At 62.3% G+C, this 22,625-nt stretch overlaps 4 protein-coding genes across 15 annotated transcripts; 2 read left to right on the top strand and 2 right to left on the bottom strand.

The window, feature by feature from the left end:
- The first annotated feature begins 814 nt into the window (after positions 1-814).
- LOC128751773 (forkhead box protein K1-like) lies at positions 815-6,566 on the top strand. The gene is made up of 8 exons (XM_053852988.1): positions 815-1,503; positions 2,072-2,287; positions 3,138-3,330; positions 3,410-3,556; positions 3,629-3,822; positions 3,884-4,020; positions 4,094-4,417; positions 5,244-6,566. Exons 1-8 carry the CDS (start codon positions 1,091-1,093, stop codon positions 5,444-5,446), a joined length of 1,827 nt encoding a protein of 608 aa, XP_053708963.1. The 5' UTR covers positions 815-1,090; the 3' UTR covers positions 5,447-6,566.
- On the bottom strand, positions 5,718-19,064 carry radil (Ras association and DIL domains). 11 transcript variants are annotated; one of them, XM_053852964.1, is made up of 21 exons: positions 17,576-18,128; positions 17,037-17,532; positions 16,434-16,578; positions 15,693-16,182; positions 13,853-13,957; positions 12,553-12,668; positions 12,311-12,478; positions 11,566-12,160; positions 11,363-11,493; positions 11,253-11,290; positions 11,033-11,184; positions 10,681-10,793; positions 10,503-10,619; positions 10,313-10,436; positions 9,098-9,270; positions 8,882-9,032; positions 8,570-8,805; positions 7,891-8,134; positions 6,641-6,780; positions 6,420-6,559; positions 5,718-6,357 (listed from the first exon to the last, which is right to left on the bottom strand). In XM_053852964.1, the coding sequence occupies exons 2-21, from the start codon at positions 17,414-17,416 to the stop codon at positions 6,258-6,260; spliced, it is 3,858 nt and encodes a 1,285-aa protein (XP_053708939.1). In that variant the 5' UTR covers positions 17,417-17,532; positions 17,576-18,128; the 3' UTR covers positions 5,718-6,257. The 11 variants fall into 11 exon arrangements, with proteins under 11 accessions (XP_053708939.1, XP_053708940.1, XP_053708931.1 ...); XM_053852965.1 differs by lacking the exon at positions 13,853-13,957 and having other exon boundaries at positions 17,576-18,127; XM_053852956.1 differs by having other exon boundaries at positions 10,313-10,619; positions 11,253-12,160; positions 17,576-19,064.
- Positions 13,637-15,925, top strand: LOC128751777 (uncharacterized). Its single transcript, XM_053852992.1, has 2 exons — positions 13,637-15,496; positions 15,527-15,925. The coding sequence occupies exons 1-2, from the start codon at positions 13,924-13,926 to the stop codon at positions 15,553-15,555; spliced, it is 1,602 nt and encodes a 533-aa protein (XP_053708967.1). The 5' UTR covers positions 13,637-13,923; the 3' UTR covers positions 15,556-15,925.
- A 107-nt stretch (positions 19,065-19,171) lies between the features above and the next one.
- LOC128751788 (monocyte to macrophage differentiation factor 2-like) lies at positions 19,172-21,405 on the bottom strand. 2 transcript variants are annotated; one of them, XM_053853007.1, is made up of 7 exons: positions 21,053-21,405; positions 20,407-20,488; positions 20,073-20,233; positions 19,940-20,014; positions 19,778-19,879; positions 19,581-19,650; positions 19,172-19,518 (listed from the first exon to the last, which is right to left on the bottom strand). In XM_053853007.1, the coding sequence occupies exons 1-7, from the start codon at positions 21,145-21,147 to the stop codon at positions 19,315-19,317; spliced, it is 789 nt and encodes a 262-aa protein (XP_053708982.1). In that variant the 5' UTR covers positions 21,148-21,405; the 3' UTR covers positions 19,172-19,314. The 2 variants fall into 2 exon arrangements, with proteins under 2 accessions (XP_053708982.1, XP_053708984.1); XM_053853009.1 differs by having other exon boundaries at positions 21,208-21,405.
- Between the last annotated feature and the right edge of the window lie 1,220 nt (positions 21,406-22,625).

Genomic DNA, 22,625 nt, shown 5'->3' with positions numbered 1-22,625 from the left:
GAAAAACGCTGCAGTGGAGAACAATGACTGAATGAAGTGGATCACCAAAGCACGGCTCTCCTGACTGAAATGACACAGATGGAGTTTCAGAAAAAGGACCTGGCACAGTCCAGACAAATGGTTGTTTGTGGAAGTCGTGTCACTCAAACGTATCTGGGATTCACTGTTGACGGGTGAACCTGGGTCTAAACAAGGTCTAACCGGCACCTGTGGCTCTGGGGGAGGTGAGTAGAGATTCCTCCTAATAAGGCGTCAGTTGAAACCTGCTCTGAACACAGAGGTCCCCATGACAGGGCTGAATGGCAGCCGTCCAGCAGCGGCTCCGGTGAGATCCGTCCCGTGCGGAAGTCACTCGTCCTTCTTCGCTCATGATTGAAATGAAATCCTCCAGATTGGGTTCAAAAAGTGCTGATATTGGATTGAGACGAGTCTCAACGTAAACAACCATCTATGACTGGCGCAACTGTTTGAACCTGACGTGATCGTACAAGGATGGGTCATTTCATTTCACATCTAATAATGGATGCATGTCCTCCACATTCAAGCCAAAATATCCACCGACGAGAGACGGGAGGAAACTAAAGGTCGAACAGGCATCACACAGGCGGGGGAAAGGTCCCCACCAGGACAGAGAGAGGGACAAGACTGTGTGTGAGAGTGAGCGCGTGCGCGTGCGAGAGAGACACAAGAGTCCAAACTACAAAGCAACATCTTCATTTCGCCATCCGTCCCCGCTGCTGCGATCCATCATCTGATCCACCACCCGGGTTTTGTGTGCCTCCCGAGTGGTGATAAACAGACGAGTCTGAGTCGCCCTCTTCGCTCAGACTCGCTGGTTTTTGCGTTTGTTGTTGGCGTCGGTATTTCCTGGAGTTTTCCACCACGAACGCGAGGCAACTTGACGAGGAGTGACGTCACTGCCGACGCTGCACCTTCAGAGGCAGGCTGACTCCAGCTCCGGCTCCGCCCCGGGTGTTGCCTCCGGCCGGACTCCATGTTGTTAGGCCAACTCGTGTCGCGACCGAAAACTCACGTTGCAGCCCCGTGTGCGCGCGCGCGCCACTGAGCGAGCGTTGACCTGCGAAAGAAGATGGCGGACTACCGGGACGACAGCGGAGCTCGCGCGCTGCTGGCTCTGCAGTCGGCGCCGTGCAGCCCCGTGCGAGTGGCGGCAGGCTCGCGCCCCTCGCACGCGCCCTCGCTCGCCCTCCGGGGCCCGCCGCCCGGGGACGCCTCGCCTCAGCCGCGGGCCCTGGCCAGGCTCGAGGGCCGGGACTTTGAGTTTGTCATGCGCCAGAGGTCGGTGACCGTGGGCCGGAACTCGTCCCACGGCTCCGTGGACGTCAACATGGGCCACTCGAGCTTCATCTCCCGGCGTCACCTGCACATCCTCCATGACGCCGCCGCCGGCGGCTTCTCGCTGCGCTGCCTGGGGAAGAACGGCGTGTTCGTGGACGGCGTGTTCCAGCGGAGGGGGGCCCCGCCGCTGCGGCTGCCCCGAGAGTGAGTGTTGGCCCCGGGGCCGCGCGCGTGCTCAACACGGCCTGGTGGGGGCTGGCGTGACGTCATCACACTCGGTTGCTGACGTGGGGACTCGAAAGCGGCCGCCGAGTCACCGCCACACTCATGTAAACAAAGCAACGCGCGCGGCCGCGCGGCTCTCCGCTGGGTCGGACCTGGCGCTCGTTGGAGCGTCCGCGTCGTGTCGACCCGCTGCGCGACGCTTTTCACCTTGATTTCCATCAGAAACACACGTTTGACTGGCCGTGCGCGTGTCCGCGTCAACCTGTGTGTGAGGGGGGGGGTCGCGCGCTCCGATTGGCTGTGGCCTGTGTGTGTGGGCGTGTCCGCAGTAGATCCGGAAGTGGAGGTTTGATGGCTGTTTTGACTGGAGAGTCCGTGGGGAGGCTCGCCGTGACGTCAGAGCGGTCACCCACCTCCTTCTGAGGTCATCTGGGTCCCGGCGCGCTCATCTGTGGCCAGGTGGCGCCGCCGTCGTGCACCTGCTCCTGGTTTGACGCGGTGGCGCTCGCTGACCTGCTTGTGTTTTCAAAGCCGTGTCCCTCCTCAGGTGCATGTTCCGGTTTCCCAGCACCGTGATCAAGATCCAGTTCTGCTCGCTGCTGGAGTCGGAGGAGAGCGGCGAGAAGCGGCCGCCGTCGCCGCCCAGCCGCCTGCTGCTGCCGCACATCTCCCCGCTGGAGATCCTCCTCCCCACGCCGCAGCAGCACGAGGAGCACGTGAGGACGCTGGGCACGCCGCAGCTCTCGCCCACCGGCACCATCAGGTGAGTCATGTGACCCCACTCACCAGGAACCTGCAGAGAGAGGAGAGGAACACCAGCCTCGGCAGGTGGAACCGCACCCCCCTGTGGCCGCCCTTGTGCACTACAGTGTGTGTGTTTGTGTGCGCTCTGCCATATATGGAGCGCTGCGGCTCGCGGCCCTGTGATTGGTCGTGGAGCAGGTTGTTTGGGTTGTGGCTGGTTTTCCGTCCGTTGGTGGTTTCCTCCTCAGACCCCCCCCCGCGCCCCCTCACGTGGACACACACACGCCGGTGTTGGCCTCTGGCGTGTTGCAACACTGCCGCTTTTGTGCTGCTTCCCAAAACAACTCAGTCACATGACCCCTCTCACTTTTCCAGTCTGTGCTGCCCACTGCTGGACGTGGGGTCAAAGGTCACGTCAGTGCTCCTCGAAGTTCAGAACCTGAAATTCCTTTACCGTTCTGGGGGCGTGGCCTTGTCAGGTGACGATTGACGGTTAGAGGTGCGGCGTGTCAGGTGTGGAGCGGCAGCTGGACTCTGACTCGGAGCTCTGTCCAGATTCCATCAGGTGTGGAAAGGCTCGGGCGAGAGTGGGTCACCTCTCCGCTGCAACAATAAACCAATCACATGAAGCGGAACAGTGGCATGGCCCCGCCCCCTTCCTCTCTGCGCTTCACCCTCAGGCTCCTGGACGCCGCTAACTCCGCCCACTGAACCAGGCCACTCCCCCAATACAAAAATGGAGTGTCAGTTATGTTTTGTGTCATCAAAAAAGACTCACTCCATGACCCCACAAACGGAGACAGAGCCAGAGGAGGCGATCGCTTTTGACCCGCGTGTCATTGTTTCTGACCTCTGACCTTTGGTTTCAGTGTACCGATCTCCTGCCCGGCCAGCCCCCGGGAAGCCGGGTCCTCCGGGTACAGCTACGGCCGCAACGTGACCCCTGACCTCCAGCTGGCGGCAGAGTACGCGGCCAAGGCCGTTTCCGAGCAGCGGCGAAGCGCTGGCGAGCACCGTGGGGGAGGCGGGGCCGAGGACACCCCCGGGGGAGACGGTCTGAGGGTGAGTCAGAGCAGCAGGAGCCCCGCCTCCGCTGCGCCACATCGCTGACCCTTCCTTCCTGTGTGCGACGCGTGTGCAGGACGAGTCCAAGCCTCCGTATTCGTACGCGCAGCTCATCGTCCAGGCCATTTCCTCGGCCCCCGACAAGCAGCTGACCCTCAGTGGCATCTACAGCCACATCACCAAACACTACCCGTATTACCGCACGGCCGACAAGGGCTGGCAGGTACGGGCCCTCCCGCCCACCTCACCACCACCCCCCTCCCCGCTGACCCTCTGTGCCCTCCGTCTCCTGCAGAACTCCATCAGACACAACCTGTCTCTCAACCGCTACTTCCTGAAGGTGGCGCGCTCTCAGGACGAGCCGGGCAAAGGGAGCTTCTGGCGCGTGGACTCGGCCTCGGAGAGCAAGCTGGTGGAGCAGGCCTTCAGGAAGCGGCGGCAGCGGGGCGTGGCCTGCTTCAGGACGCCCTTCGGGCCGCTGTCGTCCAGGTGAGAGCGCCGCCGCGAGGCTGTGAGGGACGGCTCTCAGCTCCGCCCCCTCTCTGTGCAGGAGCGCGCCGGCCTCCCCGACCCACCAGGGGCTGCTGTCCCCGCCCGAGTGTCTGAGCAGGGAGGGCTCTCCCGTCCCCCACGACCACCGCGAGCTGCCCGCCGTGCCCGAGTACCGCTACTCTCAGAGCGCCCCAGGTGAGTCGCCGCGCCGCACCATGCCGGGGCCGCCCGCGTGACGCGCCTCTCCCTCTGTCTGTGGTGTGTTCAGGCTCGCCGGTCAGCGCGGCGCCCGTCATCGTGGCCGCCCCGCCCCACCCCCCCGGCCTGGGCAAGGCACTGGCTCTGGTCCCGGGCGGCGGCCCGGTCCAGCCGCTGCACCTGCTGCATGGCCAGCCTCAGTCCTCCGTCACCATGCTGCGGGTGGTGACTGGCTCCGCCCCCAATGGCTACAGCGCCCCCCCTGCTGCGGGGCTGGAGGGTGAGCGAGCAGGGCGCCCTCCGCTGGACCCCCCGGGGCTGCACCAGCTGCCTGTCCGAGCCGTCGCTCAGAACGGCAAACATGGCGTCGCCGTAGCGACCAGCTTCGCCTCAGGTAGGAGCCCCGCTGCCGTCAGTCAAAGCCTGTTTCTGGACGGGAACCCACCACCTTCAGGTCACAGCTGGTCCTCACTGGCCGAGGCCTCAACACAGCAAGTGAGGACGCGGTTCCAGGTCCAGACTTGAGCGGGATGATGAGGATGAGAATGAAGGTGGTGATGATGAAGAAGATGATGAGGATAATGAAGATGAGGATGATGAAGATCAGGTTGATGATGATGATGATGAAGATGATCAGGATGATGATGATGAAGATGAGTATGATGAAGATGATCAGGATGATGATGAAGATGAGGATGATGATGATGAAGGTGGTGGTGATGATGAGGATGATGATAAAGAAGAAGAAGATGAGGATGATGAAGATCAGGTTGATGATGAAGAAGATGAGGGTAAAGAAGATGAGGAGGATGATGATGATGATGAAGAGGATGTGGATGATGAAGATGATAATGAAGATGAGGATGAAGAAGATGATCAGGATGATGATGAAGATGAGGATGATGATGATGAAGAAGAAGATGACAAGGAGGAGGATGATGATGATGAAGGTGGTGATGATGATGATGATGAAGAAGATGACAAGGAGGAGGATGATGATGATGAAGATGATGAGGATAATGAAGATGAGGATGATGATGAAGAAGAGGATGATGTGGATGATGATGAAGATGGTGGTGGTGGTGATGATGAGGATGTGATGATGAAGATTATCAGGATGAAGATCAGGTTGATGATGATGATGATGATGAAGATGATGAAGGTGGTGGTGATGAGGACGATGAGGATGAAGGTGACGCTGCCATGCTGGTCTCCCTCAGGACTCCACAGTCCTCTGCAGATCCTGGCAGCGCAGGCCTCCAGCTCGGCCCCGGTGCTGGTCACCCGGGCCCCGGGGACGGTGGCCCAGCAGCAGGGGGAGCCCTCGGCCAAGCGCTCCAGGATGGGAGAGGAGGCGGCGGCGGCGGCACAGCAGCCCGTCATCGTGGCCGTGGCGTCACAGGGTCAGGACCTGCGCAAGTGACGCCACCGGTGGCGCTGGAGCTTTGGGCCGAGCCTCACGGAACTGTTTTCACTTGGGAAGCCGCTGACACTACAGACCACCAGGGGGCGACAGAGACGAGCCTCCGCGGTTCCACACCCACGTGAGCACAGACCACAGCGTCTGGGACGGTGGTCGCACCCGCGGTGTTCCACTAGAGGGCGCACCTGCGAGCCCTGCTTCTGTTACTGCCCCCTGCTGGTTGACTTGGCTCCTCCACGTGGATCCCTCACTGAAGATGGAAGAGCGACCCCTGACCCCACCGGTGATCGATGAATGTATTTGTAACAATATTTTTGGTGATTTTCTGGACAAAGACGATTTTGCTACGTGTCACCTGCAGCCAGGACTCCAGCTTCATTAAATCCTCCTCGACCTTTGACCCTGCTCTGTCTGTGTGTGTCTGGGCTTGTGGGGACCTGTTCTTGACAAAACGCTGTCCTCCTTGTGTCTCGCCGGTGTGTGAGGATGAAGTGGGTTCCGGAGTCCTGGTCCAGAGTCCTGGCTCAGGCGGAGAGGCCGGGGAAAGGGTGATGTCCAGCAGGAACCTCCCCGTGTCCCCACAGGGACAGCAGTACAAACATGGGTGTGCGTGTCTGGCGGTGCGTTCAGGTGCCGCTCATCTCCCTGAGACACTTTTTGCTCTGTGTCTCTCGCTGTTGTCATGTGACCCGAGAAGGTCACCTGACCTGCCGAGTCACATGACTCGCCCGGTGCCGCCGGACGGATGGTGAACCTCAGAAACACGAGCCGTCGCTTCAGAGCTTTATTACTGGGAGCCGCGGCGCCGCCGTCAGCAGGACGAGGCACTGATCTTGTCCGACACCTCCGGGTCCGACTTGGCCACGAGGAAGCGGAGCCGACCTCCTCCCAGACGGATCAGGTCCACGGCGCTGGAGGGACAGAGACAGCGGGAGTCAGAGCCGCACTCCGGGCCCCTCAGGAGCCAGCCCACCTCTGGTAGTCCGCCCCGATCAGGCTGGTTCCGTTCACCGCCAGGATCCGGTCCCCGATCCGAAGCCGTCCGTCGCAGGCGGCCGGGCCTTCGGGGATCAGAGTCCGGATGTAGATCCCAGGCGCGTTGAGGGGCGTGTGCTGCAGGAGGGAGAGCGGGGTCAGGGGTCAGGGCTCGGGGCTCCGGGGGGATTGGGGGGGGGCAGGGGGCGTGCCACTCACCAGGCCGTCGATCAGGCCCATGCCCAGTCCGTACGGTCCCTTGTCCAGCTCCACTACAAACACCATACAAAGGTGGTCAGGCAGGTTGGGGTCTCCGGGGGGGCAGAGGAGGAAGGGGAACTCAGGGCCACTAACACACCCTGCAGAGGACACAACAACAGGGTTCCAAGTGTGGCGACCCCTGCTGGACGTCGTTCAGATGACGCTCTGGTGAAGCACCTGTGGCTGGGGTCCCGGGAAACCTCCCTCTACTCTGGGTCTCAGGCCCAGGTCCAGAAGGCTTCTGCATGAGCTAACGTGCTTCAGCTCACCTGACTGACTCAACACTAACTGAGACTAGGCTGAGGACCCTCAGACCCTCTCAGACCCCCTCAGACCCTCTCAGACCCTCTCAGACCTCCTCAGACCTCAGACCCCCTCAGACCTCAGACCCTCTCAGACCCTCTGAGACCTCAGACCCCCTCAGACCCTCTGAGACCTCAGACCCCCTCAGACCCTCTGAGACCTCAGACCCTCTCAGACCCTCTCAGACCTCAGACCCCCTCAGACCCTCTGAGACCTCAGACCCTCTCAGACCCTCTCAGACCTCAGACCCCCTCAGACCCTCTGAGACCTCAGACCCCCTCAGACCTCAGACCCTCTCAGACCTCAGACCCTCTCAGACCTCAGACCCCCTCAGACCCTCTCAGACCTCAGACCCCCTCAGACCTCAGACCCTCTCAGACCCTCTGAGACCTCAGACCCCCTCAGACCTCAGACCCTCTCAGACCCTCTGAGACCTCAGACCCTCTCAGACCTCAGACCCCCTCAGACCCTCTGAGACCTCAGACCTCCTCAGACCTCAGACCCTCTCAGACCTCAGACCCTCTCAGACCCCCTCAGACCCTCTCAGACCTCAGACCCTCTCAGACCTCAGACCTCAGACCCTCTCAGACCTCAGACCCCCTCAGACCCTCTGAGACCTCAGACCTCCTCAGACCTCAGACCCTCTCAGACCTCAGACCCTCTCAGACCCCCTCAGACCCTCTCAGACCTCAGACCCTCTCAGACCTCAGACCTCAGACCCTCTCAGACCTCAGACCCTCTCAGACCCTCTGAGACCTCAGACCCCCTCAGACCTCAGACCCCCTCAGACCCTCTCAGACCTCAGACCCCCTCAGACCTCAGACCCTCTCAGACCTCAGACCCCCTCAGACTCTCTCAGACCTCAGACCCTCTCAGACCTCAGACCCTCTCAGACCCCTCCTCACCTTCCAGTCCGTTACCCATGAGTCCATTGGTCTTCTTGCAGTCTGCTGGGCTCCTGCCGCAGCCGTTGGGGGTCTTGGTGGGCCCCCCTGCGCCCCCCTCTGGGCAGACCAGCTCTGCGGTCCTCGGGTGGGGGAGGCTCCCGTTCCTCCTCAGCCCCGCCCCTCGCTCCCGTCCCTTCTCCTCCGCCAGCTCGGCCTCGTCCCCACACGAGGCCCCGGAGCCAGGGCTGCCGTGGGGCTCCCTCTGTGGGAGGACGGGGTGATGATGACTCAGCAGAATACAGGGTCCACCCGGATTATGGTGCAGTCGGCCCAGGACCTCATTAGCCGCGCTAATCAGATTAACTCTGACTTACCCGTGTCTGGTCAGAGTGTGTGTGTGTGTGTGTGTGGGGACCTCAACAGCCGCTGGCCTGGATTACTGCGGCTGTGTTGAAGCATCACTGTCCTAGTGAGGACCATCTTCAGGGAAAACTCCGGACCCCACAAGGTTCAGCCTCAATCTGAGGGTTCAGACTTTGTCAGGCCCAGGTGAGCCATGTGTTCAGGCCGGGGGAAGGGTGGCGGCCAGGAGAGGAGGTCCCCACCAGGAGCGCGAGACAGACCGCTGTCTGTCTGTGTGTGTGTGTGTGTGTGTGTGTGTGTGTGTGTGTGTGTGTGTGTGTGTGTGTGTCCTGACCTGGCCTTCCTGCTGCTCAGCTGCGTTGCTGCCGTTCACCAGGGCGGGGGCGGGGCCTGGGCCGCAGGGGGCGGGGCCGGCGGGCGTCTTGCTGCGCAGCCCCCACAGGAAGTGTCTGACGTAGAGCAGCTGCCGGTAGATGTTGTCGTCCACACACTCGGCGTCCAGGTCCACTGTGAAGCCGGAGCTGGGCAGCACGATGGGGGGGTGGTTCTCGAAGCTTTCCAGCAGGTCCACTGAGCGCACACACACACACACACACGCAGCGGCGGTCAGCGGGGTGCGAGGCGGGGGCGGGGCTCGCCGACGCACCGGTCCTGTAGACGTAGGCCTCGTCCTCGGCGCTGGGCTTCCAGAGCGGCACGGCGCCGAGCTCCAGCGTCAGCTGGCACTGGCTGAGGATGCGGTGCAGCTGGACGGGCTTGAGACTGGGATGCTCGCTGGACAGCAGCCGCCAGCTCATCTGAGGGAGGGGGGCGGGGTCAGCGGCGTGCGAGCGAGCGAGCGAGCCGGCGGGCGAGCGCGCACCTGAGTCAGCTGCTGAGTGGGCGTGGCCAGGATGGCCACGGCGCTGTTGAGCTTGACGAAGAACTTGTCGGCCAGGTGACCCAGACTGGACCTGCCGGACCACTCCAGCACCATCCGCACACACGCCTGGATCTGGAGGACTCTGGAGCGCTGGAACCAGCCGCGGGACGGACCTGCGCCCGCGACACACACGCACGCACGCACACACACACACACACACACGTCATGCCTTCGCTCTCCTCCAGGGGTCACTGTGGTGCAGACAGCCACCGATACACGCTCAGCAGTGATGCGCACACACGCGCGCGTCTGTCTCTGTCTCTCCTTGTGAGGACCTCCTCTCCTTATTCTGAAGGCTTCACCCTCCAAACCTTGTGAGGACACAAGCATGGCAAACCACACACACACACACAGGCGCAGTAATAGGCTTAAGTCTGCAGATGCTCTCCTGAGTGTGTGAGGACCAGACATCACAATGCTAACGCGCAGCAGCTGCTACACACTGTGGGAGTCACACGCTTGTTGACAGCAGAAGACGCAGTGTGTGAGGACATTTTCATCTGTCCTCACAAGGGTCAGAGGGTGAAATAAACTAACTGGGTCTGAGTCCTGGTTCAGTTGAGCCATGGCTGGGGGAAGGGCGATGGTCAGGAGAGGTCCCCACGAGGACAAAGAGACAGACGTGTGTGTGAGTGTCAGAAGACTCTTGCAGAGCTCAGCGTTACCTGCTGGCCTCTCTCCTCTGTTGCCATGGAGACCGCCACCGAGAAACATCAATGCAAGACACAGGAGAAGGCAGCAGAGGAAGAGGAGGAGAGAGAGATGAAGAAGAATGAGGAGGAAGAGGAGGAGGAGGAAGAAGAGGAGGAGGAGGAAGAAGAGGAGGAAGAAGAAGAGGAGGAAGAAGAGGAGGAGGAGGAAGAGGAGGAGGAGGAACAAGAGGAGGAGGAGGAAGAGGAGGAGGAGGAGGAGGAGAGAGAGATGAAGAAGAATGAGGAGGAGGAGGAGGGAGAGGAGAGGCACCGTTGCTCTGCTTACGTCAGCGTGTGTTCACGTGTGCAGAGGTCACATGAGGTCAACACCCCCCTTTGCAGCTTTGAAGCTCCCCCCACCCCACCCCCCCAACACACCCTGAGGGGGGGAGGGGTGTGGCGGCTGGCCCAAGGTCGGGGGGACAGTCAAGTCAGTGGCGACAGAAGGACACGGGGGAGGCACCTTTGTCCATCAGCTGGTTGAAGAGCGACACGTTGGAGAAGAAGAAGAGGTAGGCGAACATCTGGGCCTGGATCTCCGGGTGGACCTGGTACCCCTGCAAGAGCTCCTGGGCCATCTGGAAGACCTGCGGGCGCACGCAGCCAGACGCCGTTACCACGGCAACGCGGCGCCCTCCTCGCCGCCGCCTCACCTGCAGCACCCGCCGCACCGGCTCCGGGAGGCCGGCCCCTCCCCTCCAGCAGGGCTCGCCGCCGTCCCCCGGGAAGGGGTTGCAGTCCAGCAGGCCGGGCAGCACCACGTAGAGGGCCTGGAACACAGGCGGGTGGGCGGGTCAGCCAGTCAGCCGGGGCCGGCGGCCGCACTCTCACCTTGGTGATGTAGTAGACGCACTGCTGGAAGGTGTACATGATGACCTCCTCCAGCACGGCCATGGCCTCCTCGCTGGCCGAGATGGTCGCCGACAGCAGCGACTCCTTGGATCCTGAGCGAGAGCACAGGCCAGACTTGTGAGGTGTGCCGCTGGAGTTGGTGGTGGACCTGAGGAGCGGCCACTGAATGGGGGCGTGGCCGCCCGCAGCTCGGACGTGTCGTGTCATCTCCTGGACTCGCGTGGCAAGCATTTGGGCCGCCCCCCACAAGGTGTCGAGGGTTCAAACCTTGGCTGGGGAAAGGGTGATGGCCAGGGGAGAGACAGACGTGCGCGCGCAGGCGCGAGTGTACCTTGCATGACCTCCAGGCTGTGTGTGTAGGTCGGCGCTCTCTGCTGGATGAAGTAGAGAATCTCGATGGAGTTGGACATCCAGAAGAAAATGGTCTGCAGGTCCGGGACCAAATCGGAGATGCTGAGCAAAGAGAGCGAGGCCGGGTCCTGGCTGCAGGAGAACAAGAGGGTGAGGAAGAGGGTGCGGCGGCGGCGGCGGCGGCGTGTGCGCCCACTCACTGCTGCGCCTGCTTCTGCGCCAGGTCCTTGGTCTTCTCCTGCGACACACACACAGAGCACAGGACTTCCAGGAGCCGCGTCGCCCGCGTGACCCGGGCCGCGCCACTCACCCACGCCATGCTCTGGATCCGCCGGACCATCTTCAGCAGCAGCTTGCCGAAGCTGCCCGGCTGGAAGGTGGCGGCCGAGTGCTGGATGCACAGGCACAGCAGATACGCCGGCGTCAGCTTGTGGTCGTCACCTGCAGGGGGCGAGAGCGAGCGAGCCAGAGCCAGGGCGTGAGCGCCGACAGGGAGCCACTCCCAACACCCACCTCCGGGCTCGATGAGCGAGATGATCCGGGCGAGCAGCTGGTCCTCGTGACTCTGCTCGAACTCCAGCTGCAGCCGCCTCTTCTGAGCTCCGCCCCCTCGCTCCGCCGCGGAGGTGCCCGCGCCGCGAGGCTTGACCAGGTGGGGCTTGAAGCCCCGGCGGGCACCGGGCGCGGCGGGCGGCGCCGCTCGCTCCCTCAGCAGCGAGCCACAGGCCCTGCAGCTCTCGCCCTCCTCGCCCGCAGGCGCCTCCTGCAGCTGGCCCAGGCTGCGCAGGCGGGCCAGCGTCTGCGCAGGCAGCGGCTTGGCGCCTGCCGGGTCCTTGTACAGGAAGATGTAGTGCGCGCCGAAGGACAGCAGGTCGCCGTGACGCAGGCCGGTGGAGCGTTCGCAGCGCGAGAAGTTGACCAGCACCGAGCCGTTGAGGACCGGCTCCACCGCCACGCTGGCGCCGCCCCGGTGGGAGGCGGCCACGCGGCGCAGGCGGCAGTGCAGCGGCAGGATGTCGGGGGAGAAGAGGCAGATGTTGGGTCGGGCCGAGGGCGTCTCCTGCCCCACCGTGTGCTGCTCGCGGTTCAGCAGGTAGACCAGGCAGTCCTGCCGCACACACACACGCGCCTCGCTGTCTTAGTGAGGACCTCTAGCCTGGCTCACCGGGACTAGGACTCTGGAGCGAACTGGAGGTTTCAGCACTGACAACCCTGTGAGGACCTGCCAGAGTCCTGGGGTCCTCACAAGAAGACTCACCTGCTGGTTGTAGCCCTGCAGCAGCAGCAGGTGAGGCGACTGGTACAGTGAGTGCTTGACTCCGCCCTGACCGCCGTCCTCCTTCCTCCGGCTGCTGGACACGTCGCGACCTCTCAGAGGACCCGGGAGAGTCGAGTAGTAGCGCTTGGGCTCCTCTCCCAGAGACAGCTGCACACACACAAACACACACAGCAGATGAGCTTCAGCCTCCCAGTGCAAGGCTGAGTCGCCCCGAGGGTCACCTGGTTCAGGCTGGTCTCACTCAGGCTGCGACAGAAGGAGGAGTTGCTGGAGCGTGGCAGGGTCAGGGTCCCCTTTGCTCGGTTCCTCTGCAGCTTACGGGCCTGAGCGTTGATATCTGACAGAGAGGAGGGGAAGAAGAGAGGAGGACCAGGATCAGAGGGAGGACCAGGATCAAAGGGAGGACCAGGATCAGAGGGAGGAGGACCAGGATCAGAGGGAGGACCAGGATCAAAGGGAGGACCAGGGTCAGAGGGAGGAGGACCAGGATCAGAGGGAGGACCAGGATCAAAGGGAGGACCAGGGTCAGAGGGAGGAGGACCAGGATCAGAGGGAGGATCAGGATCAAAGGGAGGACCAGGGTCAGAGGGAGGAGGACCAGGATCAGAGGGTGGAGGACCAGGATCAGAGGGAGGACCAGGATCAAAGGGAGGACCAGGGTCAGAGGGAGGAGGACCAGGATCAGAGGAAGGAGGACCAGGATCAGAGGGAGGATCAGGGTCAGAGGGAGGACCAGGATCAGAGGGAGGACCAGGGTCAGAGGGAGGAGGACCAGGATCAGAGGAAGGAGGACCAGGATCAGAGGAAGGACCAGGGTCACAGGGAGGAGCAGGACCAGAGGGAGGACCAGGATCAAAGGGAGGACCAGGATCAGAGGGTGGAGGACCAGGATCAGAGGGAGGACCAGGATCAAAGGGAGGACCAGGGTCAGAGGGAGGAGGACCAGGATCAGAGGAAGGAGGACCAGGATCAGAGGGAGGATCAGGGTCAGAGGGAGGACCAGGATCAAAGGGAGGACCAGGGTCAGAGGGAGGATCAGGGTCAGAGGGAGGACCAGGATCAAAGGGAGGACCAGGGTCAGAGGGAGGAGGACCAGGATCAGAGGAAGGAGGACCAGGATCAGAGGGAGGATCAGGGTCAGAGGGAGGAGGACCAGGATCAGAGGAAGGAGGACCAGGATCAGAGGAAGGACCAGGGTCACAGGGAGGAGCAGGACCAGAGAGAAGGCCAGGATCAGAGGAAAGACCAGGGTCAAAGGGAGGATCAGGATCAGAGGGAGGACCAGGATCAGAGGGAATAGCAGGTTGAGAGACAGAGGAGACAGAGACAGTCAGCGGCAGGCGCAGAAGACGCGGTGAAACCATGTGACCATGAGTGGACGGCCGAGCCGGTCCTGACTGGACGGACACGTGAGCGGTGATGAAATGCGACGGGATGAAGAGGCGACGACATGTGAGGACGCGGTCTCGGGTGGTCTCCATGGCAATGACTGACAGCCGCCCTACCTGACCCCAGGCCCACCTTTGGAGCTGGACTGAGCCCGGCTGGACCGCAGGGGGGAGCTCCTGAGTTTGCCAAGTCCAGATCGACCCATGAGAGCCGCCAGGAAGTGGCTGGGTTTGGTCCCTACAGCGGGTGGGAGGGGTGGAGAGGTGAGAAGACCCCGCTCGCTCGCACACACACACAAACACGCGCGCAGCTGGTCCGGGTCTCCAGCAGAACCTGCTTCCTCCTGGCAGTGTCTGTCTGCCTCGGGGGGGCGGAGCCCAGATGCGGCCTCACTCTCCAGAGCTGACAGCAGCCGGCAACAGATCAAAGGACTGAGGCACTTCACACTGAGGTCTGTCTTCTCCTGGGGTTTGACCAGTCTCACCTCCGCCTGTCTCACCTCCACCTGTCTCACCTCCACCTGTCTCACCTCCACCTGCCTCACCTCCATCAGTCTCAGTTCCATCTGTCTCACCTCCGCCTGTCTCACATCCACTTGTCCACCAGTCTCACCTCCACTTGTCCATCAGTCTCACCTCCGCCTGTCTCACCTCCACCTGTCTCACCTCCACCTGTCTCACCTCCGCCTGTCTCACCTCCACCTGCCTCACCTCCGTCAGTCTCAGTTCCATCTGTCTCACCTCCACCTGTCTCACCTCCGCCTGTCTCACCTCCACCTGTCTCACCTCCGCCTGTCTCACCTCCACCTGCCTCACCTCCGTCAGTCTCAGTTCCATCTGTCTCACCTCCGCCTGTCTCACATCCACTTCTCCACCAGTCTCACCTCCACTTGTCCATCAGTCTCACCTCCGCCTGTCTCACCTCCGCCTGTCTCACCTCCACCTGGCTCACCTCCGCCAGTCTCACCCTCACCAGTCTCACCTCCGCCAGTCTCACCTCCGTCAGTCTCACCTCCACCTGTCTCACCTCCATCAGTCTCACCTCCGCCAGTCTCACCTCCACCTGTCTCACCTCCGCCAGTCTCACCTCCACCTGTCTCACCTCCACCAGTTTCACCTCCGCCTGTCTCACCTCCGTCAGGCTCACCTCCGCCTGTCTCACCTCCGTCAGTCTCAGTTCCATCTGTCTCACCTCCATCAGTCTCACCTCCACCTGTCTCACCTCCGCCAGTCTCACCTCCACTTGTCTCACCTCCATCAGTCTCACCTCCATCTGTCTCACCTCCACCTGTCTCACCTCCATCAGTCTCACCTCCATCAGTCTCACCTCCGCCAGTCTCACCTCCACTTGTCCACCTGTCTCACCTCCATCAGTCTCACCTCCGCCAGTCTCACCTCCGCCTGTCTCACCTCCATCTGCCTCACCTCCACCAGTCTCACCTCCATTTGTCTCAGCCCCACCAGTCTCACCTCCACCTGTCTCACCTCCATCTGCCTCACCTCCACCAGTCTCACCTCCATTTGTCTCACCTCCACCTGTCTCACCTCCATCAGTCTCACCTCCGCCAGTCTCACCTCCGCCTGTCTCACCTCCATCTGCCTCACCTCCACCAGTCTCACCTCCATTTGTCTCACCTCCGCCAGTCTCACCTCCGCCAGTCTCACCTCCACTTGTCCACCTGTCTCACCTCCATCAGTCTCACCTCCGCCAGTCTCACCTCCACTTGTCCACCTGTCTCACCTCCGTCAGTCTCACCTCCGCCTGTCTCACCTCCGCCTGTCTCACTTCCACCTGTCTCACCTCCACCTGTCTCACCTCCACCTGCCTCAGTGTGAGGTGACCTCTGAAGGTCAGCGCGTGACTCTGTCTCCTTCAGTCGGTGTCTCCAGTCGTGTGTTGGGTGTGGGAGGGGTCAGCAGAGGCTCCTCCCTCCGCCGGGCAGCCGAGCACACAGACTGGGCGAGGACCTCACCTGCCGTGATGGTGTCCTTGTCCTTGGCGCCGAGCTCCTCCACCGCGGCTCGGCGCCGCAGCTCGAAGCGCCGCGCGTGTCCCTCGCGAGGCTTCCACAGCTCCTGCAGCAGCAGCGGCTTCTCGTTGTCGCCGAGCGCCCGCAGACACTCGGTCCTCCAGCCGCCGTCTCCCTGCAGCCGCCCGATGACGTCACACAGCACGTAACAGTGGGCGGCGTCCTTGTTGAGGGAGTAGCGCTCCAGCGCCTCCTTGACCAGCTCCTGGGCGCTGGAGCGCGGCGTGGCCAGGACGCTCTTGTAGTTGGCGCCGGCGCAGATCTCGTCGCCGAAGATCTTCAGCACCCCGGGCGCCGAGCTCTGCGTGGACAGTTCTGCCGGGTCGTCGGCGGGTCGCTCCGGAGGCTCTGTGGTGGAGCGCCGGTCCCCGCGAGTGTTGGTGCCGGCCTCCGCGGGGACCCGGTCCCTGTAGCTCAGCGTGCGGTACAGAACCTGGGGAGAGAGGCGGTGAGAGGGCGGCGGGTCTGGGGTCGCGAGGTCACGCACATCAGAGTCGGGGGGCAGGTGTGTGTGTGTGTGGGCTTGTGATGTCTTAGTGAGGACCTTCCAAGACTTGAAAACAAGGCGGTGACTACAAGTTGAGGTGCAGGTGTGCCAGGCGTTTCGAGGGCTAGGTTCAGGGGGGGGGGGCGGGGGAAAGGGACGGCAGCGCAGACATGTGTGTGCGGGTGTGTGGGGCCCACCTGGGTGAAGGTCCGGCTCTGCCGCTTCAGGCGGCTCTTGGACGGCAGAGACATGGAGGCCCCGGACGAGGAGCCGTAGAACATGATGCCGCTGGTCTCGCGGTCCCCACAGCGCGCTCGTCCCGTCCTCGCGTCAGCTCTGGCGCTGGGGAGGCAGCGATGACACCGTCAGTCACGTGACAGGCCGCAGCAACCCGCGGGACTCGGGAGTCCAACAAGTCTGTGCGTGCGCGTGTCCGCGGCGCCCTCAGACTGAGGCGCTGTTGCCGCTGACGCCGGGCGGATCACGTGACTATTTCCAATGGCTCCTAATCCGCGCTAATCTGGCGACTTGGCTGCAGCGGACTCGGCGTCTGCGGCCCGCCGCCTTCCTGCTCTGTTTCCATGGTGACCACGACTCCTGCGGAGCCTCGCGTCTGGACCCGCGGAGGGTCTCCGCCCGAACTCGCGTCCGTCCCAGGCGCGTGCGCTACAGCAGGCGCGTGAGCGGGCCGGTCGTCACTAGCAACCGCCGCGTCAACAGCAGGCTGGACGCGTCTCCACGGGCTCGCGGAGCCCGGACTCGGCGCGGACTCGGAGCCGGACTCGGAGCCGGGTACTCACGCGGGCTGCGGCGCGAGGCTCCATGGTGCTGCGGGGAATCCTCGGCTCCGCCTGCGGGTCCAAACGCGCGCGCGACACTCCGGACCGCCGGGGTCTCCCTCCTCGTGCCAGGGGCGAGCGAATCCGGGCTCGCGCTGCCGAGAGCTGCCGAGCGAGTGCGCGCTGCTCCAGCAGCCGCATTCCCACACGGAGCTCCAGAGCCGAGCAGTGACGGAAACAGCCGAAGTGTCCGAGCACCTGCCGCCGCCGGAGTCTTGGCGCAGCGCGCCATCTGCTGGATGAAGGCTGTTACTGCTGGTGCGGCGTGGAAGCGAGCAGGAAGACGCAGACGGGACTGTTCTCCAGGAGGGGGCGCTAGCATGCTGGGAGCGCGGCTGCATCCAAGGGCTGTGGGAACATCTGAGAGGCGGAGCCTCCGGCGGCGTGGCAAGAGTTTAGATTCGGCTGTGAGTCAGAGGCCTCGAGAGCCCGTGAGAGTCAGTTGGGAGTCAGAGACCTCGAGAGTCAGAGACCGTGAGAGTCAGTTGGGAGTCAGAGACCTCGGGAGTCAGAACCCGTGAGAGTCATTTGGAAGTCAGACTTGAGAGTCAGAGACCTCGAGAGTCAGAGAGCGTGAGAGTCATTTGGAAGTCAGACTTGAGAGTCAGAGACCTCAGGAGTCAGAGCCCGTGAGAGTCAGTTGGGAGTCAGACTTGAGAGTCAGAGAGCGTTTGTTCCTTAGGTGCAGGAGAATGCCATTCACCAGGACGGTCCGTGTTGCCTCCCTCTTCCTGAACCCCAGACCGGCCCAGCAACCTATGATGTCCTTCACGATGATGTGGAGAAAACATCTGCGATGTGGAATCACTGCATGATTCATCGTGAACAACTGCCATCTGAAGAAGTGAGTGCGCCCATCGCCGACATACTGCAGCAGGTGGGAACCAAGGTGAACCACGCCAAGCCGCATCCTGGGCGTGTTGCAGTGGCTTCTAAGATGAGAAGCCAACGCTGCTCTGCGGTTCCATGGGGGTGAAACAAAGCTGGTGTTGTCGTGAGTGACCAGCAGGAAATGTGCCTCCTTGCATGTGTAACTACACGAACTTGACCCAAGCATGCAGCGGACACACAAGAAGGTCATGCAGCAGGCGAGCGCGAGCCTCGATGGACTCTGGGGAGGCTCCCGTTTCAAAGGCAAACTTCCCCCGGATGAGTCAGTTTTGAAGAGACGACTGCATCGACAAGTGCTCCAAAGGTGACGTGCCGCCGCCTGCACGAGCAGGTGGCCTCTTATTTGCCAGAGGTGGCGGATGTGTCAGCGCCGTGGGGCTGCCCGCCACCGCTGTTGAGCGGCCGGTGGAACCTTGGTACCTCAGCAGGGATTCGAGTCGCGTGCGGCAGCGGAGGAATTCAAGAGCTCCTGAGAGCTCAGCGTGCGCCCTGGCTGGTGCTGGTGTGAGGCTGGATTGAGCGCACTTGAGTGGATGAAGTGGAAGGAGCGCTCCCGACTGGATGTGAGGTCAGAGGTGAGCTGCGCTCCGCCTGTGGCGCAGCCAGGTGCGGTGAGTTGAGAGAGACGAGCGAATACGTACCAGACCTCACGCGCTGAAGCAGAAGCAGAAGCACCGCCACACTCTGGTTGGTTCTCATCTTCGTTGTGGCCAGTCTAAGATGCTGGTCATTGCTGTTCCTTGTTTGAGTGTGAATCAATCTCCACGTTTGTCCCCAGAAATGTGTGGCGTCAAAATGGGGTCACGAGCCAAAAAAGGTTGGGAACCAAAGCTCTCGAGTGTAAAAGTCTTTGTTATCAAGAGAAATAGAAAAGAGCACTTCACAACACACACACACACACAGTCAAGTCTTCACCCTCGAAATGAGGCTCCTGCCAAATGGTCCCTACAAAGTCATATGGTCGGTCCTCACAAGGACAACACCTGGTCCCCACAGAGCAGGATCAACACACACACACCTGAGACTCCATCCTGGCCTTCCTTCGTGTGGCAGTGCTAAGTCGGTAGTTGTTTCAGTTCACTGGTCTGTTGGTTTCCTTAGTTTCACCTGAGGAGCCCAGGCTGACTCGCCCACAGACTGGACAAACTCTCGGACCTGAGCTCTCCGAGTCGCACACCCTGGTGACGCCAGCGCAGCGCCCCCTGCAGGTCAACCAGACCAGCGCCGTGGTCAGTCGCAACGCAGTCGCCATTGGCGCAAGACGCCGAGAGTGGCGTGCAAACACCCGTGTGGTCTGGGAAGCCGGTTTCTGGAAGGGCAAAGTCCTCGCGGCCAGCCGGCGATGATGTCATCTGGAGGTCTGCACCTGATTGGCCGGCCCCACGTACAGATACTTCCAGATGGCGTAGTAGTGCACGGCGGCTCCCGTGGCCACGAACAGGTGCCAGATGGCGTGCGCGAACGGCACGATGCCGTCGCTCTTGAAGAAGACGATGCCCAGGCAGTAGGAGGCGCCGCCGAGCAGGAGCTCGTACAAACCCGACTGCTCCGGCTGAGGAGACACGGGGAGGCGTTAGCGAGGGCCGGCGGGCGCGCCGCACGTGCGCGGCTCACCATGGAGAGCAGCACCGGAGCTGGGAAGACGCCCATCACCGTGTAGCAGATCAGCTCCACCAGCTTGAATCTGCGTCACAAACACGACTCAGCAAAAGACTTCAGGTGAGCAGCCGCTAGCGCAGTAGCGTTCAACGCTCACGCCGCGCGGCAGCATGCTAACAAAGCTGGGCGCTAACAAAGCCAAGATCACCGACCGCTCGTGGAAGAAGAAGACGTAGGTGGTTCCGCAGGAGGCCATGACCCAGACCAGCCAGCGCATGTGACCGGCCCAGGGTCCGAGCTCGCGCAGGTTCAGCCTGACAAGCAGAAGCAGCGGGCCGTCAAGACCTCCAGCCACCAAGCAGCCGGACACTCACCAGGGGGCGTAGGAGGCGGCGATGAAGAAGTAGATGACCATGCGGTCGCACATGTGGAAGCAGTGCTCCACCGACCTGCAGGGGGCGACACGGCGTCAGCTGCCGTCAGCGTGAGGGAGCGCTGTGGCACTACCTCAGGTGGCTCTTCTTCCAGGCCACGGTGTGGAACATGGTGGAGACGATGAAGAGCGAGCTCAGTCCGGCGCCATAGATCCAGGCCGACACCCGCTGCCACTGGTCGCCCGAGTGGAAGAGAAGCAGCCAGCTGCCCAGCAGACTGGGGATTATCCACAGCTGGGGGGGGAGACGGAGGCCGGAGGGTGAGCTGGCACCGTGAGAGGGCGGGCGAGAGGGTGGGCGAGATGGTGGGCGAGTGTGAGGGCGAGTGCGAGGGCGAGTGCGAGGGCGAGTGTGAGGGCGAGTGTGAGAGTGAAAGTGAGAGTGAGAGTCAGAGAGCGAGTCCTCACCGCGTGCGTGGCACAGTTGGCCGCATGCTCGTACTCCGTGGGCTGGTATCTCTTGTTGGGAGGAACTCGGCTGTTCATGAACCTGCAGGTCACATGACAGGGGTCTTCATCAGGGAGCGATGCGTTCAGGGGCAGTGGGAACGCTCCTCGGCTCAGATCCATGTGAGGAAAAACAAAGACATGACGCCATGAGTGGAACGCTCCTGATCATAAGTGCGGCGGATCTGCTGGCTGCATCACGCGTTGCCATGACAGCTGTCGCCAGGCAACAGACGGTAACCGGGGAGACCAGAAGCTCCACGGGGCTGTGATGTCACCGTCGTCATGGAGACCAGAGGAGGGATTCTCTGCTGGTCTTCTGTGTAACAGCAGAGAAACCTCCTCCTCCTCCTCCCACCACACCAACCTTCACTTCACGCGCACGGCGGCATCACGGGGGCGTCCTGGACCACCTGCGTGATGAAGAGCCCGCCGGGTTATTTTTAGACTCACATCTAGAAATATCTTCTGAGTCGGTCCAGAGAGCTTCAGGCCAGACGGGGGACCCCGGCACCGTGGGGGGGGGGGTGTTCAGAAGACACGCACACGCGCGCGCACACACACACACACACAGAAATGACGGAAAGTTTTGATTGTTTGACGTCACCGAATGGCTTTACTGATGATGATGATGATGATGATGATGATGATGATGGTGGTGGTGGTGGTGGTGAAGATGATGGACGGACTGATCGAGACCATGACATCAGCCGCCGCTCCTCCGATGCTGACGGTGAAGCAGAACCAACAAGCGTCGCTCACCTGACGAGACTCATCGACGGCAGCAACAGTTGGACGGGACGGACTCGGGCTGCAGCCTCCTGGTACCGGCGCGCGGCTGTCCGATCCGAGGCTCCTGCTGCGGCTTCACCTCGTCACCACTCCGGTTCTGGTTCCGGCTTCCTCCGCTGGCTGCCAGGACGGATGTGCGGCAGTGCGGCAAGCGGCCGCCAGAGGTCGCTGCTGGTCCAGGCGGGACCCAGAAGCAGGCGCCGTCCAACACGCCATTCTCGCGCTTGTCCACGCCCACTTGCTGCTGCTGAGCGCTTTGGGCTGGAGCTGCTCGAGCACGCGCAGTTCATCCACTGTAGTTGCGTGTCTGCTGCTAACGGCGCGCTAACTGAAGCGCGACCGTCTCAGCAACATGCTCGCGGCGTCGCTGTGGTGTCGGTTCACCGACAACTGCCATGTTGGAAGAACCAGCCCATAATGAACCGTCAGTTCACTGGCGTCCAATCACGCCACGCCGCCGGAGGAGCAACCTCTTATCGGTCCGAGTGAGCGACTGGGGCGCAGGAACTGGCAGCTGAGGTGAAGACGGAGGCCCGCGGTGTCAGAGAGGCCCCCGTGGCCTGGACCAGGAACGCTGGCAGCACGCGGCCCAGGAGCTGAGGCCGAAGCCGCTCTGGACCGGCGGACGCTCGCCACGTCGGCAACGCAGCGTCCAGTCAGGGCCTGGCGAGGTCCAGCACGCCGTCTGGGTGAGGTTGGCCCGCGGTGGCGGCGAACCTGAGGAGCTGCTGCAGGTGTCCCTCAGCACGGCGGAGGGGGGCCACCTCCTGCTCCAGCTGCTGCTGCCGGGACCTGATCCGCTGCTCCACATCAGACACTCTCCTTCACTGCTTCTTCTTCTGCTCCTGCGTCTTCTGCTGGATCCTTCCTCGGCTCTCGCTCGCTTCTCTCTGCTGCGGCCAGGACCACGTGCTGCTGGGTCTCCTCGTGGAGTAGATGATGCTCAGACACCAGACTGGACCGCCTCCTGGCGCCGGTGCCGCAGGCCACATCTTCAGCTGCACCCACACGAGGTTCCTCTGCGGGACAGGTGAGAAGGTCAGCTGGGCTGACAGAGAGAGCGGCTCCTGCAGCAGAGCCTGGCAGATGGAAGAGCAGAAGCCTCTCTCCTCCGATCTGCTCCATCTCACTCGCCGCTCAGACCACGCTCACTGGGGCTCTTATGTTCCTGCTGAGGTGCGGAGTCGCGGTCACGTGACCTGCTGTCATCTGATCAGCTCACCAAGCCTCAACCTTGGAAGGTGTCCAGTTCTTAAGAGGCAGAACCAGAGATCCGTGCGGCGCCTCCCCCCCACAGCTCCGAGCTGTGGGTCGGGCACAGCAGCAGAAGCTCAGATCCAACATGGTCGCCGGCTCCCCGGGACACGGCCTCCACTCCACGTCTCTCG

Source organism: Synchiropus splendidus, unplaced genomic scaffold (genome assembly GCF_027744825.2).
Source record: "Synchiropus splendidus isolate RoL2022-P1 unplaced genomic scaffold, RoL_Sspl_1.0 HiC_scaffold_37, whole genome shotgun sequence".
Taxonomy (NCBI): domain Eukaryota; kingdom Metazoa; phylum Chordata; class Actinopteri; order Syngnathiformes; family Callionymidae; genus Synchiropus; species Synchiropus splendidus.
Note: the sequence above shows the minus strand (reverse complement) of the source record. Positions and strands in the feature narration are given on the sequence as shown.

Excerpts from the sequence above, each read along its gene's own strand:
- LOC128751788 (XM_053853007.1), bottom strand. The coding sequence starts at position 21,147 with ATGGTCTCGATCAGTCCGTCCATCATCTTCACCACCACCACCACCACC. Across the intron at positions 19,880-19,939 it reads GCCGCCTCCTACGCCCCCTG|GCTGAACCTGCGCGAGCTCG; the intron begins GTGAGTGTCCGG and ends TCTGCTTGTCAG. Across the intron at positions 19,651-19,777 it reads GTCTTCTTCTTCCACGAGCG|ATTCAAGCTGGTGGAGCTGA; the intron begins GTCGGTGATCTT and ends TTTGTGACGCAG.
- LOC128751777 (XM_053852992.1), top strand. The coding sequence starts at position 13,924 with ATGAGAGCCGCCAGGAAGTGGCTGGGTTTGGTCCCTACAGCGGGTGGG. Across the intron at positions 15,497-15,526 it reads TCCGCCTGTCTCACCTCCGC|CTGTCTCACCTCCACCTGCC; the intron begins CTGTCTCACTTC and ends TCTCACCTCCAC.
- LOC128751773 (XM_053852988.1), top strand. The coding sequence starts at position 1,091 with ATGGCGGACTACCGGGACGACAGCGGAGCTCGCGCGCTGCTGGCTCTG. Across the intron at positions 1,504-2,071 it reads CCGCTGCGGCTGCCCCGAGA|GTGCATGTTCCGGTTTCCCA; the intron begins GTGAGTGTTGGC and ends GTCCCTCCTCAG. Across the intron at positions 2,288-3,137 it reads TCGCCCACCGGCACCATCAG|TGTACCGATCTCCTGCCCGG; the intron begins GTGAGTCATGTG and ends CTTTGGTTTCAG.
- radil (XM_053852954.1), bottom strand. The coding sequence starts at position 13,812 with ATGGAGACCACCCGAGACCGCGTCCTCACATGTCGTCGCCTCTTCATC. Across the intron at positions 10,794-11,032 it reads CAGCCTGGAGGTCATGCAAG|GATCCAAGGAGTCGCTGCTG; the intron begins GTACACTCGCGC and ends GCTCTCGCTCAG. Across the intron at positions 10,620-10,680 it reads GCGTCTACTACATCACCAAG|GCCCTCTACGTGGTGCTGCC; the intron begins GTGAGAGTGCGG and ends CCTGTGTTCCAG.